We start from the raw sequence: 14,929 nt of genomic DNA, 5'->3' as shown, positions 1-14,929 counted from the left end.
CGGCGTCTGAATCACTAGAGACAGGACCGCATCATCAGAGTGTGCAGCGTTGCGCCGGAAAACTCCCGTTTGGCCAACGAACTGGTGGACATGCGGGAAATGTTGACGGGAATGAGGCAGGAAACCGCCAAATGAAAGACCCTCAAGAACACCATGGGGGCTTCCGCCAAGGGCATGGACGAGTTCGCAATGCTCAAGGCGGAAAGAGCGGAATGGGAGAAGGAAATGGCAGCTACACGAAGTTCCTTCCAAGATCTCCTGAAGAGAAGCACGGAGGATCGGCTTGCGCTTGCGACAGCGCAAAGGGAGTTGGCAGATGCCAAAGCCGCATTGGCGAAATCGCCGGAGTCTGTGGCTATGGAGACGACCGATGTTAGTCCGAGTGAAACACCGACTATCAGCGAGAGCGTCGAGGCGCGAATTGTGAGACAAATCGGGGACATCTTCAATGCCCGGTTTGAGAAAATCGAGGAGCTTGTGGGCAGGCAAAACATCTCGCCGCCCAAACGCGCCACGGCCGCACCCCGAACACCTGGGGCGGCTAAACAGGGAGGTTCTTCGGCGCCTGTAGCCGGCACTAGTGGGGCGGGATTGGCCTTCTCAGCCGCTTCCCACTACCAAGGAGCAATGGACGACAGTCGTCCGGCGTGGGAAGCGCGCCAAGGGGGCGAGAGGAGTCAGCCCCAGCCACCCAGCCGCCCACTGGAGGGGCGAGACCAGCCCAAAAGGAGGCAACTCAGAAGGCGACTAATGAGGCCTCCAAGAAAAGGAACGCGAGGAGGCAGTTCCGACAATCCTCGGCGATAGTGCTGACGCTACAGCCGGGGGCCGCGGAGGCAGGATCAAGTTACAGCTCGGTGCTCCGAGAGGCCCAACAAAACATCCGGTTGGATGCCCTCGGAATCACCGAGCTGGGCCCTCCGGTAACAGGGTCCCGCATACTTGAAGTGCCGGGACCAGTGGAGGAAAGCGGCGGAAAGGCAGATGCCCTCGCCGCCAAGCTGTCGGAGATCCTTCCGGCAGATGTAGTTGCCGTCACCAGGCCGGTCAAGTCCGCGGAGTTCCGCGTCTTGGACCTGGACGACGCCACTGCCACAGCAGACGTGGTGGCAGCCGTAGCGCGTGAGGAGACTGCGCCGAGGCCTCCGTAAAAACGGGGGAGATCCGGCGCTCTCCCTCAGGGAGTGGCTCCTGGGTCCGAGCCCCGATAGGGACAGTGAAGCGGCTGGTGGATGCCGGCAAACTCAAGGTGGGGTGGACGATGGCACGGGTGCGGTCCTTGGATACCCGGCCGTTGCGGTGCTACCGCTGTCTGCTCACGGGTCACGTGGGCCAGCGGTGCACCGCCAAGGAGAACCGCGGCGGAGCTTGCTTCCGTTGCGGACAAGACGGCCATAAGGCCGCAACGTGCATGCCCCTTCGCCGCATTGCCCGTATTGTGCGGCGGCGAAGAGGAAGGCGGACCACAAAATTGGGAGCACCAAAGGGTGCCGTCCGCCTAAACAGGCGGCGAGAGTGGAGGCGATGGAGGCCGAGTCCGGCCCGTCACCTCCCACCACGGGCCTCGCGGCAGCCGATGCGGGGGCGTCGGCTGTCACCTAAGGCGGTGTGAGGCCAGGAGTAGGCGCGCGTGGTGTCCGCGCGCGCCACTCAGGAGATGGGCTGAAGAGCCCGCGCTGCCGGGGTTTACGGTTGAATGTCTCGATCCCGTAACCCCGGCACCATAGCGCTCGGAGGACACCAAGGGGTTTTAGCCGGTAGGAGTCCGGCAGTACCCCCACGCTTCCCCCGGGGCGTGCGGGTCTCCATGACGGATTTCCCCTTGTAAAAAAAAAAAAAAAAAAAAAAAAAAAAAAAAAAAAAAGGTTAGGTTAGGTTAGGTTAGGTTAGGTTAGGTTTTTTTTTTTTTTTTTTTTTTTTTATTATTCTTTTTATTACTTATATCTATTGCTTATCTATGACTGTATATCCACTATACACCTAGATACAGCTTTACTTATCGCTGTTTGTTTTTGTTACTTTTGTTATCACTTCTGTAGCGTACTTTAAAAATTTTTCTCTATTTTCTTTTTTTTCTTTATAATTTCCTTGAAATTTTCTGACTTTATTTCCATTTCTATTTCTATTTCTAGATCCATTCTTTTCCTTCCAAAGCGAGGGCATTGTGATATAATGTGTAATAGTGTTTCGGGTGTGTGCTGGTCACATGGGCACGACGGATTCTCGCGGCACCGAAAACGGTGCAGATACGCCCGGAATCCGCCGTGTCCCGTGAACAGCTGGGTGATGTATTTGTCTGCGGTGATTTTGCCGACGACCCTGTACGCATCGGCCGCGCTCGGGAAGAAGAGTTTCGTTACGGAAGCAGTCTCGCCAGACTGGTACCGCCTATCCCATTCGGCAATCGTCCGATCCCGGATCAGACGTTTGGCGAATGAGACCGGACACCAGTCGTAGTCTGACCTCCTCTTCGACTTCAGGGCAGCTTCCTTGGCGAGATGGTCTGCCCTCTCGTTTCCTTCCCACCCCGCATGTGCCTTAATCCAATAGATGTTTATTGTTTTCCCGTTTTGTTTACACTGAGTGTGCCTTCTTCTAAATTCTTCCGCTAGGGGGTGGGAGGCTTTCGGATTTGCAACCGTTTGCAGTGCTGCCCTGGAGTCGCTGAGGATGCCGATTGTGGTAGCAGGATGTTCTGATGCTATCCCAACCGCCCTGCTCAGAGCCAGGAGTTCCGCCTGGTAGACGGTGCAGTGTGCCGAGAGAGCAAGCTTGAGGGCCTTTGTTTCGGTCGCCCTGTTCCATACCGACAGAGCCGCACCGACCCGACCCTCAATCTTGCTCCCATCGGTGAATATTCTTATCTCGCAATCTTGTTGCGCTGTTTTATATTGTTCCTCGTCTACCAGGTCCCGGAACTCCAGCCTCCCCTGCTCGGCCGGATGGGGCTTGTCTGCCGCTGGCGTCATCCGTTCGACGTCCCTGTCTCCCACTAGCCCGTCGGCCTTCCCCCTCCTCGCCTCGTACAGTGAGGCGGCCTCACGTATACGGAGGTCTAGAGGGAGAATTCCTGACAGTACCAGTGCGGAGTTCAGAGACACCGTGCGGTAAGCCCTGCAGATTTTTTGGGCGAAGCCCCTCTGCACCACGCTCAGCTGCCTCCGGAACTCTATCTTCGTCACCGATTCCGACCACGCGCTTGCCGCATACATGATTATCGGCTCCACCACCGCTGTGTATATTGTCCTCGTAACTTCTGGGTGCAGACCCCAGTTCACCTTTGCCGCCCTGGCCAGCTGTTTGTAGATGGCTATCGCCTTCTTACAAACAGCAGCCATATGGGCGTTGAAGGTCAACCGGTGGTCGATGGTAAGTCCCAGAAGTTTGACACTTTCGGTCATGCCTATGGCGACCCCGCCCATGCTCAGACGTGGTGTGTCGTATTTCAGCTTGCGTGTGATTAGCATCGCACATGTTTTGTGCGGTGCGAATCGCAGCCTGCTAACGACACCCCACTTCCGAACATGTTCGAGGCCGGCATTTGCACGACTTTCAATGTCGAGGGCCGTCCACCCATCAAATACCAGCGCGACATCGTCCGCGAACGCTTGGCAGTAGACGCCTTGATGTTCTAGCTGTCTCAATAGGGGGTCTAGGAGGACATTCCACAATAGTGGTCCCCCTATCGAACCCTGCACACATCCTATCTCCGTTTGACGCGTTGCCCGTGCTCCAGCATACCTTACTTCGACTGCCCTGTCCCTCAGGTAGCTATCGATTACTCGTCTCAGATTTACCGGGCATTTTTCCTCAGCCAGCCGGACCCTTATCATCGGCCACCAAGCGCTGTCGAAGGCGCCCTCTATATCCAGGGATATTAGCACTATCATCTTTTTCTCGTGGAGTTTGCTTCTGATGTGACTCATTAGATTATAGAGGGCGTCCTCGGCACTGCGCTGGGGCATGAATCCGTACTGGCGAGTACTAATCCTTGGCAACAGGTGAAATCTGAGACGGGCGACCAGCGTACACCTTCCCCAAAACCGGTAACAGTCCTATTGGTCTGTACGACTTGGGGTCTGTGTACGAGGTCTTGCCTGGCTTCCTGAGGATCACGACAGTCGCCTCCTTCCATCTTTTAGGAAAAAGCTGCAGCACCAAGCACTTATTCAGCAGGGCTAGGAAGTATGCAGGGTTACCACCAATCGCCCTCGCACAGATGTCCGCTGTGAACCCATCCGAGCCTGGGGCTTTCTTTGGGTTGAAGGACTCAACTGACGCTTCTAATTCCGACATCGTGAAGGGGGGGTCAGCAGCAATATCCTCCTTGCAGTTTACCTTTTCTGCTTTTTCCCTTATTTCCCTATGTATTTCAGTGTCCGCCTGTTTGTTATCTCCAGGATAAAACCTCCGTGCAAGTAGATCGGCTGACCCCTGCGCGTCTAACACTTTTTCTCCCTCAACCAACATTTCGTCCTCTTCCCTAGCCCCTGTCCTACCTATTACCCTATATATGCCCTCCCACATTCCCTCTCGCTCCTGCTTTTCACAGAATCCCCTCCAACTCTCGACTTGTGCTGTTTTTATGGCCTCATGATATTTTTTATTTTGTTTCAGGTAGAGATCCACTACAGCAGCCCTCTGCGACGGCTGTGCGTTTTTGATTCGGCGCCTCCTGGTGACGACCTCACGCTTCATCTTCGTGAGATCGTCCGTCCACCACGGTATGGTAAGTGTGTCTTTGTGTTTTTTGTGTGGTATCGCTTGTGTGCATGCTTGTGTTATTGCTTCCGTGTATTGATCAATGGCGTGCTCGAGTTGTGAGTGTTGTGTAACTGTTTCGAGTTCCTGTGGTGTCATGTGTGTGTCTTGCATAATTTGGGCCAATTTCTCATGAAATTGGCTCCAATTTGCTTTCTTTGTGTTGTAAATGCGTGTGGTTCGTGTTATCTCTGTTCCTTTTGGCTTTGTTAAGTGTACGTGAAATGTAATACCGTTGTGGTCGGAGCTGGTTAGAGAGTCATCTACTCTCCAACCAGTCACCAGGTTAAGTGCCTCCTCAGTGCACGCCGTCACGTCGACGTAGCTACTGTAGTGTTTCCCTCCTCTCCATGTGTCGAAAGTTGGGGAGGATCCTGCATTAAGCACGTTCATTCCTGACTCGCATATAAGCCCGCGCATCAGCTCGCCCCTTCGGTCCTCGAGGAGGCCGCCCCACCAGATGCTCTTCGCGTTAGAATCTCCACCAATGATCAGCCTGTCGGTCCCCAGCCTATCCCTGATCCTCCCTAGCTGCTCCAGGTAAGGCTCTATGGGTTTGTTTGGTTCGAAGTAGAAGGACACAAACGCCATACTCCAGTTCCCAGTACGGACGCCCACCACCACGATGTTGTTTGTGGTGAGTTCCGGGTGTTGGGTGACCTGAAGGCCTCCATCAAACACTATGATGGCGGCCTTCACGCCACCCTCGCCATCCGTCCCGGGAGACTGAAATACTCTGGCTCCTCTGCGTCCCGCTACCCTCCCCTTCCCCCCCACATAGGGCTCCTGGAGCAATGCTAGTGAGGCCCTACGGCTGGCGGCCTCCATCAGCAGTTCACTGGTGGCTGTTCTACTCCTTTGCAGGTTTGCTTGGAGCACCAGGTGTTTTCGGGCATTCCCCTCGGTGACCTCAGCAGTACGCTACCGATGCCCGGGCTAACGAGTCCCATCTTTTCCTCACCGGACATACATCGTTGAAGGCCGTGTGGTGCGGGTCCTCTACTTCTGCCAAGCGGCAGTTTATACACGTAGGCGTCGCCCCCACTATACGGTCGGTACACTCCGCTGCATGGTGCAGGCCCCCGCAGTAGCTGCACAGGTCCGCGGTATCCTTACAGTACCGCTTACTGTGACCGTACCCCAAACAACGAGTGCACTGCACCAAGGGGGATTGATCCTCTACTCGGACCCTTTGGAGGTCAATGTGTAGTTTCTCCTCCCCGAGTGCCCTTCTCCATACAGTGGGGGAGACGCTCAATACGATGTGGTTGGTGTGTGGGTTTCTAGCCTTCTTCCTATATTTTATCATCACGCGGCCCTCCTCTCCGTTGAGGCCATCAAAGACCCCCCGGTTCTGATTCCGGAGCGCCATCAGCACCTCTCCATCCGAGTGCACTTTGATGACGTCCCTCAGAATCAGAAGCGGATCTCGGTTTTTGATGTCCTCGACGGTGAGGCCCTTCCCTGCCTTGCTGATCCTCTCCTTTATTTTTGCCCTATCTGCTTCCTTGACACAACCCACAATCACCTTCCTATCCTTAGCTTTCCTCACCCGCTCCACACGAACCCAACCCTCTTTCGCATCCACCGTCTTCCTGAGCTTTTCCAACACCTCCTCCGCCGTATCCTCCTCATCTGTCGATGCTATCACCACCGAGTGCAGCGTACCTCTCTCTACTACTCCTTTCCCTTTCCCGGTGGCTGCAGCTACCTCGGCGTAGGAGGCGTGGCTTACCCTTTCTTCCTTATCCCTTTCATCCCTTTCTTCCATACTCTTCCGTATCCCTTCCATTCTGTCCCTATTCTCCCTTAAAATTTTGTTGTTGTCCTTTATCCCTTCCAAAATGCTTTCTAATTTCCTATCAATTTCCCCGTCTATTTTTCCCTTTTCCGTATTCTCCCTTTCTACCTGTTTAATTTCCACTATTTTACCTTCTATCTTCCCATCATTTCTAAGCTTTTCAATTTCCGCTTCCGCATCCTTTATCAGGCTGTACAACCTCTCCACTTGCACGGCCGTATCGTCCTTTAATTCCCTTTTCAAATTTTTGAAGAGGGCTAAATTACTTTTTGCCTTGTTGTGGCATATCCTAGCTTCTTCCAGTCTAGTCCTGGGGCTAATTACTTTTGGCGCTGTTTTTGCCTCAATTTCTCCTATGCTACGGCGGACACTCGTGTTCCCACTGCTAAGTTCTTGGGGAGGAGTGATTGTGCTGGCCCTCCTGGTCGGTCTTTGCGGAGTCCTAATTCCAAACATTTTGATGGGTGGACAAAGTGTGTCTTGTTAGCGTTATGTGCCCTCCCGGAAAAAAAGGGGGTTCTGAGTATGTGAACCTCGCTTTGGGAGTCAATATGTTTTTATTGTCAATATAAAATTTTTAAAATATATGCACCGTACAGGTTAGGTTAGGTTAGGTTAGGTTAGGTTAGGTTAGGTTAGGTTAGGTTAGGTTAGGTTAGGTTGGGGCGTGGGTCGGGCAACCTCCTAGTATGGGCCTGCCATTGGGAGGCTTCCCCATCCTCGTGGATACGTCCGCGGGGAACGGTGGCCGAGCAATGGTTTGGTTCTGGTACGCCCCGGGCGGGATAGTAGTCGTTCCTTCGGGATACGGCTACTATGTCGGCCAGTAGCCCGGCAGGTTGGGCGTGTTCGCGGTTCCCATGCCTCGACAAAGTCGAGGCTGCCGGAGCCGGCGAACCCCCCCAACTTTCTCTTCATTTTTATTTTATTTTGGTTCTTCTTCTTTTGATTCGGATTTTCGTTCTTCTTCTTTGGGTCCAAATTTGTTTGTTTTGGTTTTAGTTTGTTTTGGTTGTTGTCTGTCTTTGTCTATCTTTTGTCTTTGCTGTCCTTTTGGTTATTTTCTTTTTCTTTCTTCGTCGTTGGTGGCAGGAGGTCGGGACCACACCCGTAAAAAGGAAAATCATCATCATGGCTGAACGAAAAAGTATATTACCCCAGGGAGGTACCGGTCGCTCTGCGGCCGGAGAATCCTCCCCCACCGCACCGGATTCGCCGGGGGTGGGCCGTCCCACGTACTCTGGGGGGGACACGGGCAGCGATGAGGAGAGGTATCAGAAGGAGCTGATACGGAAGTACGGGGCCGTTAGTTACCTGGAGGCCCTCGAACTGCACGTAGCGGACATGGACTCGGAATGCACAGGGTCCTCAATGTCATTCCGGTCCGATGACAACCTTGGGGAGGCGAGAGGGAGTACCTCGCCCCCCAAGAAACATCGAAAGAGGAGGATCGCAGAGAGAGGTCAGGAGGAGCTGGACTCCGATGACGATGAAGCCGACCACGTGCAGCTGTCATCTGCTGCACGGAGGAGCAGGGCCAGGGGCCCTCCAACGGCCAAGAGGGGAGCGCGAACGGCCAAGTCTGCGGCGCGATCGGAGACAGGGGTTTCGGCCTCTGGACCCGAATCGTCCAGGTCCGTCTCGCGCGTCCGAAGAGACTCGGAGGAGAATGCCACATTGGGCGCCGACGAGCTGGGCGCCAAGGTGGAAAATAGTGCCCTTCAGGTCCTTGCTGCAGTCAGAAAGTCCAGCAACCTGAAGGGCACTATAGTCGGAGAGATCAACCGCGCCATCCACACCATCCGATCGGCGTCGGGTGCCCTGAGGCAAAGGTCGTCAAACCCGGAGGAGGAAGCCCTCAGGCGAGAGGTCCGCAAACTCCGCGAGGAGTTGGACGAGGTCAGAGAGATGAAGGCTGCGATGCTGAAGGAGTCTGTCGAGGAGAGGAAGAAGTTCCGACAGCTCCAGATGGCGTCGCAGTCTTCCGCCGCGCTGGCCGAAGAACTGGCCATGTTGAAGGCGGAGCGCGTGGAGTGGGAGCGGCAGGCGCGCGATAGCGTTCGACAGTTGAAGGAGCTCAAGGACTCGAACGCTCTCGACCGCGCCGCCCTTCACAAAGCGCTGCGGCAATTGGAGGAGGCCAAAACCGCCGCTGAATTGCCCCCAGTGGTGATCACCGGGACAACGGCGGAAGCGCCGGAAGGTGCCACGCCCCGGACCCTATCGGAGGCCGCCGAAGACCGGATTATCCGGCGAGTAGGCGAGATCATGAACAGCCGCTTCGCCGAGATGGAGGAGAGGATCTCGGCGAAGCGAACGCGGCCACAGGCCGCCAAGAGTACGCCTGCTGCCGGATCTTCCGGTGCAGTGACCGATAGGGTCCCGCATGTCGGGGAGTCCAGCGAGGGAGGAGTCCCGCAACCGTCGACCTCAGCAAACAAGGAGGGATGGTCGACGGTTGTACGGCGTGGAAAGCGCAAAGGCGCTGGCGCAGGCCAGGCGGCTCCCGCCAATGCGCACCCGGCGAAGGGGCCACGTGGTGGCCAAACAGCGGCACCGCAGCGGAACGCACCCGCTCGGAAGAAGAAGGCGAAAGCACGCCCTCCTCGGTCATCGGCGGTGGTTCTCACCATGAGGCCGGGAGCCGAGGAGAGAGGCGTCACCTACAGGTCGGTGCTCACCGAAGCGAAAGCCAAGATTTCCTTGGCCCAGCTCGGTATCACCGACCTGAGGTTCCGAGTGGGAAGAACCGGGGCTCGTATCCTGGAAATCCCTGGCGCAAACACAGGCGAGGTGGCAGACGCGTTGGCTGCCAGAATCGAGGAGGTCCTGCCCGAGGACGCAGTCCGGGTCTCCAGGCCAGTCAAGTCGGCCGAACTGAGGATCGGAGACCTGGACGACTCGGTGCTGGTAGCTGACGTGGTCGTCGCTGTGATGCGCGAGGGGGGTTGCCTGGAGTCCTCGGTGAAAACCGGGGAAATCCGGCGCAACTCCCAGGGTACGGGCTCCGTGTGGGTGCGGTGCCCTGTAGCCGCCGCGAGGAAGCTAGCCGAGGCCGGCCGACTAAAGATAGGGTGGGTGATGGCGCGGGTACAGTCGCTGGACCCGCGTCCTCAGCGGTGCTATCGGTGCCTACTTACAGGCCATGTGGGTATCCGATGCACCGCCGGGGAAGACAGCAGCGGAATTTGTTTCCGCTGCAGCGAGCCCGGCCATAAGGCCGCACGGTGCGCCGCGCCATCACCGAAATGCCGGTACTGTGCCGCGGCGGGTCGCAAGTCCGACCATAGAGTGGGCGTCACGAACATGTGTCGCCCGCCAAAGGCTCGAGCCGCGGCACGGGCCACAGGTGGGGGGGGGGGGAGTCGATGGACACTTGAGTAAAATCAGGTGTGCATCGACTCCAAAATTGACCCTAGGGTGGAGGATTGTTAGGGCAATCCGAAGCTCGCCGGGGAGGTTTTAGGGTCTGGAGGTGGCGTGCAGAGACTGTTCCCTGCACGCCTAGATGGAGGTCCCTTCGATGGGAACCATGCCGGTGGTCTTGGTGAATGCTTTGCGTATCCCATGGCCACGGCGATTATGTCGAGGAGGAACAGTCGTCAGGTTTTTAGCAGGTAGGAGTCCGGCAGTATCCATTCTTCCCTAAGGGAATGGTTCTCCATGATGGATTTTCCTGACGTGAAAAAAAAAAAAAAAAAAAAAAGGTTAGGTTAGGTTAGGTTAGGTTAGGTTAGGTTAGGTTAGGTTAGGTTAGGTTCAACCACTGCGCGCGCGCCCAAGATCTGCTTCTGCAGAGCGCGGCGCAGTGGGGAGTTGACCTTGCAGTGGTCGCCGAACCATATCGTGTCCCACGAAGTGACCATTGGTTCGGCGACCCCTCTGGCCTGGTGGCCATTGTCGGCGCGGGCAACCCCGCGACCCCGCTCGTCAGCCGCCTATTCGGCGGAGCGGGGTACATAGGTGTGAGTTGGGGGGAAACCGTCGTTGTCGGGACATACTTCTCTCCGAACAGGACTCTCGCCGAGTTCGAGCAGTTCATGGACGGGCTGGGGGCCGCTATGGAGCTATACTCGGCCCGTCCAATGATGGTGATGGGGGACTTCAATGCCAAATCCACGGCATGGGGCTCCCCCATCACCGACTCTCGAGGCAGAGTCCTGGAAGACTGGGCGGCCGCGGCCGGCCTGGTGGTGTGAACCGAGGGTCGGCCGCCACGTGCGTGAGACAGCAGGGGGAGTCGCATGTCGACGTATCCCTCTGCAGTCCAGCGATCGCACAGAGGGTGCGGAGCTGGCAGGTGTTGGATGAGGTGGAGACTCTATCCGATCATCGGTATATCCGGATAGATGTTCTCCCCTCACCCGTAGCTCCGCATCCCGGTCGCCCGGAGAGGAATGTCCCACAACTCCCCAGATGGGTGTTGAAACGTCTGAATAAAGACGTGCTGATGGAGGCTTCCATCGTCCAGGCCTGGGTTCCGATACCGGAGGGGCCTGTGGAGGTCGACGCAGAGGTGGGCTGGTTCGGTGAGGCTCTGTCGCACATTTGCGACGCGGCGATGCCCCGAGCCGGCCCTCGACCTCCTAGGCGTCAGGTGTACTGGTGGTCGGAGGAGATAGCGGCGTTGAGGGAGGAGTGCTCCGCCGCCCGCCGCCGGTACACCAGGCACCGCCGACTCAGGCGGGGCCGCGACGCCGACGAGGAAGCACAGCTGTACGAGCAGTACAAAGAGAGGAAGAAAGCTCTGCAGCTGTCCATCAGCAGGGCCAAGGAGACAGCCAGGGAAGAACTCCTGGAGACCCTGGACAGGGATCCATGGGGGCGTCCTTATAGGTTCGTCAGGGGCAAATTACGCCCCTGGGCGCCCCCCGTGGCAGAGGGTCTCCAGCCGCAGCAGTTGGAGGAGGTGTTGGAGGAGCTGTTCCCGAGACAGCCTCCCTTCACACCTCCTCCGATGATGCCGCGTGGCAGTGATGGAGAGGCCAGCGGCGTCAGCGCTGCTGCGGTTCCCGCCATCACCGTGGAGGAGTTCGCCGCGGCCGTGGATAAACTCCGGGGCAAGAATGTCGCCCCGGGTCCGGATGGTATCCACGGCCGCGTCCTGGCCTTGGCCCTAAACACCCTAGGGGACCGACTCCGGCGCTTGTTCAATGCGTGCCTGGAGTCGGGACGGTTTCCCAATCAGTGGAAAGCGGGTAGAGTGGTCCTGCTCCGCAAAGCGGAGCACCCCGCAGGTTCGGTGGTTCCCTCGGCGTTCCGCCCCATAGTGCTGTTGGACGAGATCGGCAAGCTCTTCGAGAGAATCTTGGCGGGCCGACTCGTCCAACACCTGTCTCAGGTAGGTCCCGATCTCAGCCCGAAGCAGTTCGGATTCCGAGAGGGGCGCTCGACGATCGACGCGATCTCGCGTGTGCGCTCCCTCTCGGAAGAGGCGACGTCCCAGGGTGGGGTGTTGTTGGCGGTCTCGTTGGACATAAAGAACGCCTTCAACACCCTGCCCTTTGCGACTATTAGGGAGGCGCTGCAGTACCATCGCGCGCCTCCCTACATTCGGGACGTGATCGGGGCCTATCTCGAAGACAGGTCTGTGCTCTGCACGGGGCGGAACGGCGTTGTAGTGTCGAGGGAAATGCAACGCGGTGTTCCACAGGGATCGGTTCTGGGCCCGATCCTGTGGAACATCGGGTATGATTGGAACCTGCGGGGCGCCCTTTTAACGGGCACTGACCTCGTGTGTTACGCGGATGACACCTTGGTCACTGCCCGGGGGCGGGACCTACGGGAAGCTACCCGCTTTGCCACGGCAAGCGTGGCACTGGTCGTCGGCCGAATAAGGAGGCTTGGGCTCCAGGTGGCGCTGGAGAAGACCGAGGTCCTATGTTTTCATGGGCCTCGGCGCGCGCCACCTCCGGATGCCCAGCTGGTCGTCAGTGGCCAGAGGGTGGGGGTCAAGCCCTGTATTAGGTATTTGGGGCTTGACCTGGACAGTCGTTGGAGCTTCCGCGCTCACTTTCCGGAACCTGGTCCCTCGCCTTATGGCAGCCGCCGGCGCTCTTAGCTGGCTGCTGCCAAACGTGAGGGGCCCGGGAGAAGGTTCCCGCCGCCTATACCTCGGCGTGGTGCGGTCCATGGCCCTGTACGGGGCCCCCATCTGGGTGGGGGCCCTTGGTAGGGAAAATGTGGCCTGTCTCAACAGGCCACACAGGGTCATGGCCATACGGGCCATAAGAGGCTACCGCACCATATCCGGGGAAGCGGCGGGTCTGCTGGCGGGGTCTCCTCCGTGGGACTTGGTAGCGGAGCTCCACGCGTCAGTGTATCACTGGCGCGCGGAGCGACGTTCCATGGGGGAGGCACCCGCTGGCCATGAGATTGGAGCGCGGAGGTCCGACTTTCGGCGGATCCTCAGGATCAGGTGGAGAGAAAGGCTGGCCAGTCCATCGGCCGGCCTGAGGACCGTCGAGGCTGTCCGTCCCATCCTCAAAAGATGGATGAATAGGAGATGGCCACTGACGTACCGCATGACACAGATACTGTCCGGGCACGGGTGCTTCGGGCGGTATCTGTGTCATGTGGCGAGGAAGGAGCCGACGACCGGCTGCCACGAGTGCGGAGGTGTGGAGGACACGGCGCAACACACGCTGGACGAATGTCCAGCGTTCGAGAGTGAGCGCCGTGTCCTCACACGAATAGTGGGGGACGATCTCTCGCTGCCGAATTTAGTTCGGAGGATGATCAGTAGCGAGAGATCGTGGCTGGCGGTGAGCTCCTTCTGCGAGGAAGTTATCTCGCGGAAGGAGGCGGCGGAAAGGGAGCGGGAGTCAGATCGTCCCGCTTCCCTCCGCCGCAGAAGAGCCAGGCCTAGAGGTGGGGGCGTACCCAACTCCGCCCCCCTCTATCCCCCACTGGGGCCGGGGTGACTGCCTTGAGGGAGGCAGTCCCCCAATCCAAAGGCCCCGGAGGTGTGCGCGTGTACCCACACGCCTCCACAATGGAGTAGGGCGAAATAGGTCGCCCTAACCACAAAACGAGATGGGGCCTGCCCTACAACATCTACAGGGCGGGCCGTCGCCGTCGGAGCTGGGGTAGAATGCACTTGCGAATCCCCTGGCTCCGGCATAGGCGCTCGTAGGTACACCGTGTGGTTTTTAGTGAGTCAAGTCTCACACACCACCTCGCCATCCCTCCGGCGAGGTGACGGTCTTTTGAAGATTTTCCACACGTTAAAAAAAAAAAAAAAAAAAAAGGTTAGGTTAGGTTAGGTTCCCGATCTCAGCCCGAAGCAGTTCGGGTTCCGGGAGGGGCGCTCAACGATTGACGCGATCTCGCGTGTGCGCTCCCTCTCGGAAGAGGCGACGTCCCAGGGTGGGGTGTTGTTGGCGGTCTCGTTGGATATAAAGAACGCCTTCAACACCCTGCCCTTTGCGACTATTAGGGAGGCGCTGAAATACCATCGCGCGCCTCCCTACATTCGGGACGTGATCGGGGCCTATCTCGAAGACAGGTCTGTGCTATGCACGGGCGGAACGGCGTTGTAGTGCCGAGGGACATGCAACGCGGTGTTCCACAGGGGTCGGTTCTGGGCCCGATCCTGTGGAACATCGGGTATGATTGGAACCTGCGGGGCGCCCTTTTAACGGGCACTGACCTCGTGTGTTACGCGGATGACACCTTGGTCACTGCCCGTGGGCGAGACCTAACGGAGGCTACCCGCTTTGCCACGGCAAGCGTGGCACTGGTCGTCGGCCGAATAAGGAGGCTTGGGCTCCAGGTGGCGCTGGAGAAGACCGAGGTCCTATGTTTTCATGGGCCTCGGCGCGCGCCACCTCCGGATGCCCAGCTGGTCGTCAGTGGCCAGAGGGTGGGGGTCAAGTCCTGTATTAGGTATTTGGGGCTTGACCTGGACAGTCGTTGGAGCTTCCGCGCTCACTTTCGGAACCTGGTCCCCTCGCCTTATGGCAGCCGCCGGCGCTCTTAGCTGGCTGCTGCCAAATGTGAGGGGCCCGGGAGAAGGTTCCCGCCGCCTATACCTCGGCGTGGTGCGGTCCATGGCCCTGTACGGGGCCCCCATCTGGGTGGGGGCCCTAGGTAGGGAAAATGTGGCCTGCCTTAACAGGCCACACAGGGCCATGGCCATCAGGGCCATTAGAGGCTACCGCACCATATCCGGGGAAGCGGCGGGTCTGCTGGCGGGGTCTCCTCCGTGGGACTTGGTAGCGGAGCTCCACGCGTCAGTGTATCACTGGCGCGCGGAGCGACGTTCCATGGGGGAGGCACCCGCTGGCCATGAGATTGAAGCGCGGAGGTCCGACTCTCGGCGGATCCTCAGGATCGAATGGCGGGCGAGGCTGATGAGCCCGTCAG

General features: G+C 58.0%; 3 protein-coding genes across 3 annotated transcripts; 2 read left to right on the top strand and 1 right to left on the bottom strand.

Moving 5' to 3' along the window:
• The first annotated feature begins 1,261 nt into the window (after positions 1-1,261).
• LOC131852804 (uncharacterized) lies at positions 1,262-1,612 on the top strand. The gene has a single exon (XM_059203538.1). It carries the CDS (start codon positions 1,262-1,264, stop codon positions 1,610-1,612), a length of 351 nt encoding a protein of 116 aa, XP_059059521.1.
• Positions 1,613-2,045: 433 nt separating this feature from the next.
• Positions 2,046-3,965, bottom strand: LOC131852803 (uncharacterized). Its single transcript, XM_059203537.1, has one exon. It carries the CDS (start codon positions 3,963-3,965, stop codon positions 2,046-2,048), a length of 1,920 nt encoding a protein of 639 aa, XP_059059520.1.
• A 3,728-nt stretch (positions 3,966-7,693) lies between these two features.
• On the top strand, positions 7,694-9,911 carry LOC131852801 (eukaryotic translation initiation factor 5B-like; the record flags this gene model as incomplete). Its single annotated transcript, XM_059203536.1, has 1 exon — positions 7,694-9,911. A coding segment is annotated over exon 1 (2,218 nt), but the record flags the coding sequence as incomplete, so codon positions are not given.
• Positions 9,912-14,929: the final 5,018 nt, after the last annotated feature.

This window comes from Achroia grisella, unplaced genomic scaffold (assembly GCF_030625045.1).
Source record: "Achroia grisella isolate CSIRO2021 unplaced genomic scaffold, CSIRO_AGI_Agris_v1 utg862, whole genome shotgun sequence".
NCBI classification, from domain to species: Eukaryota; Metazoa; Arthropoda; class Insecta; order Lepidoptera; family Pyralidae; genus Achroia; species Achroia grisella.
This window is presented reverse-complemented; position numbering and strand designations above follow the sequence as displayed.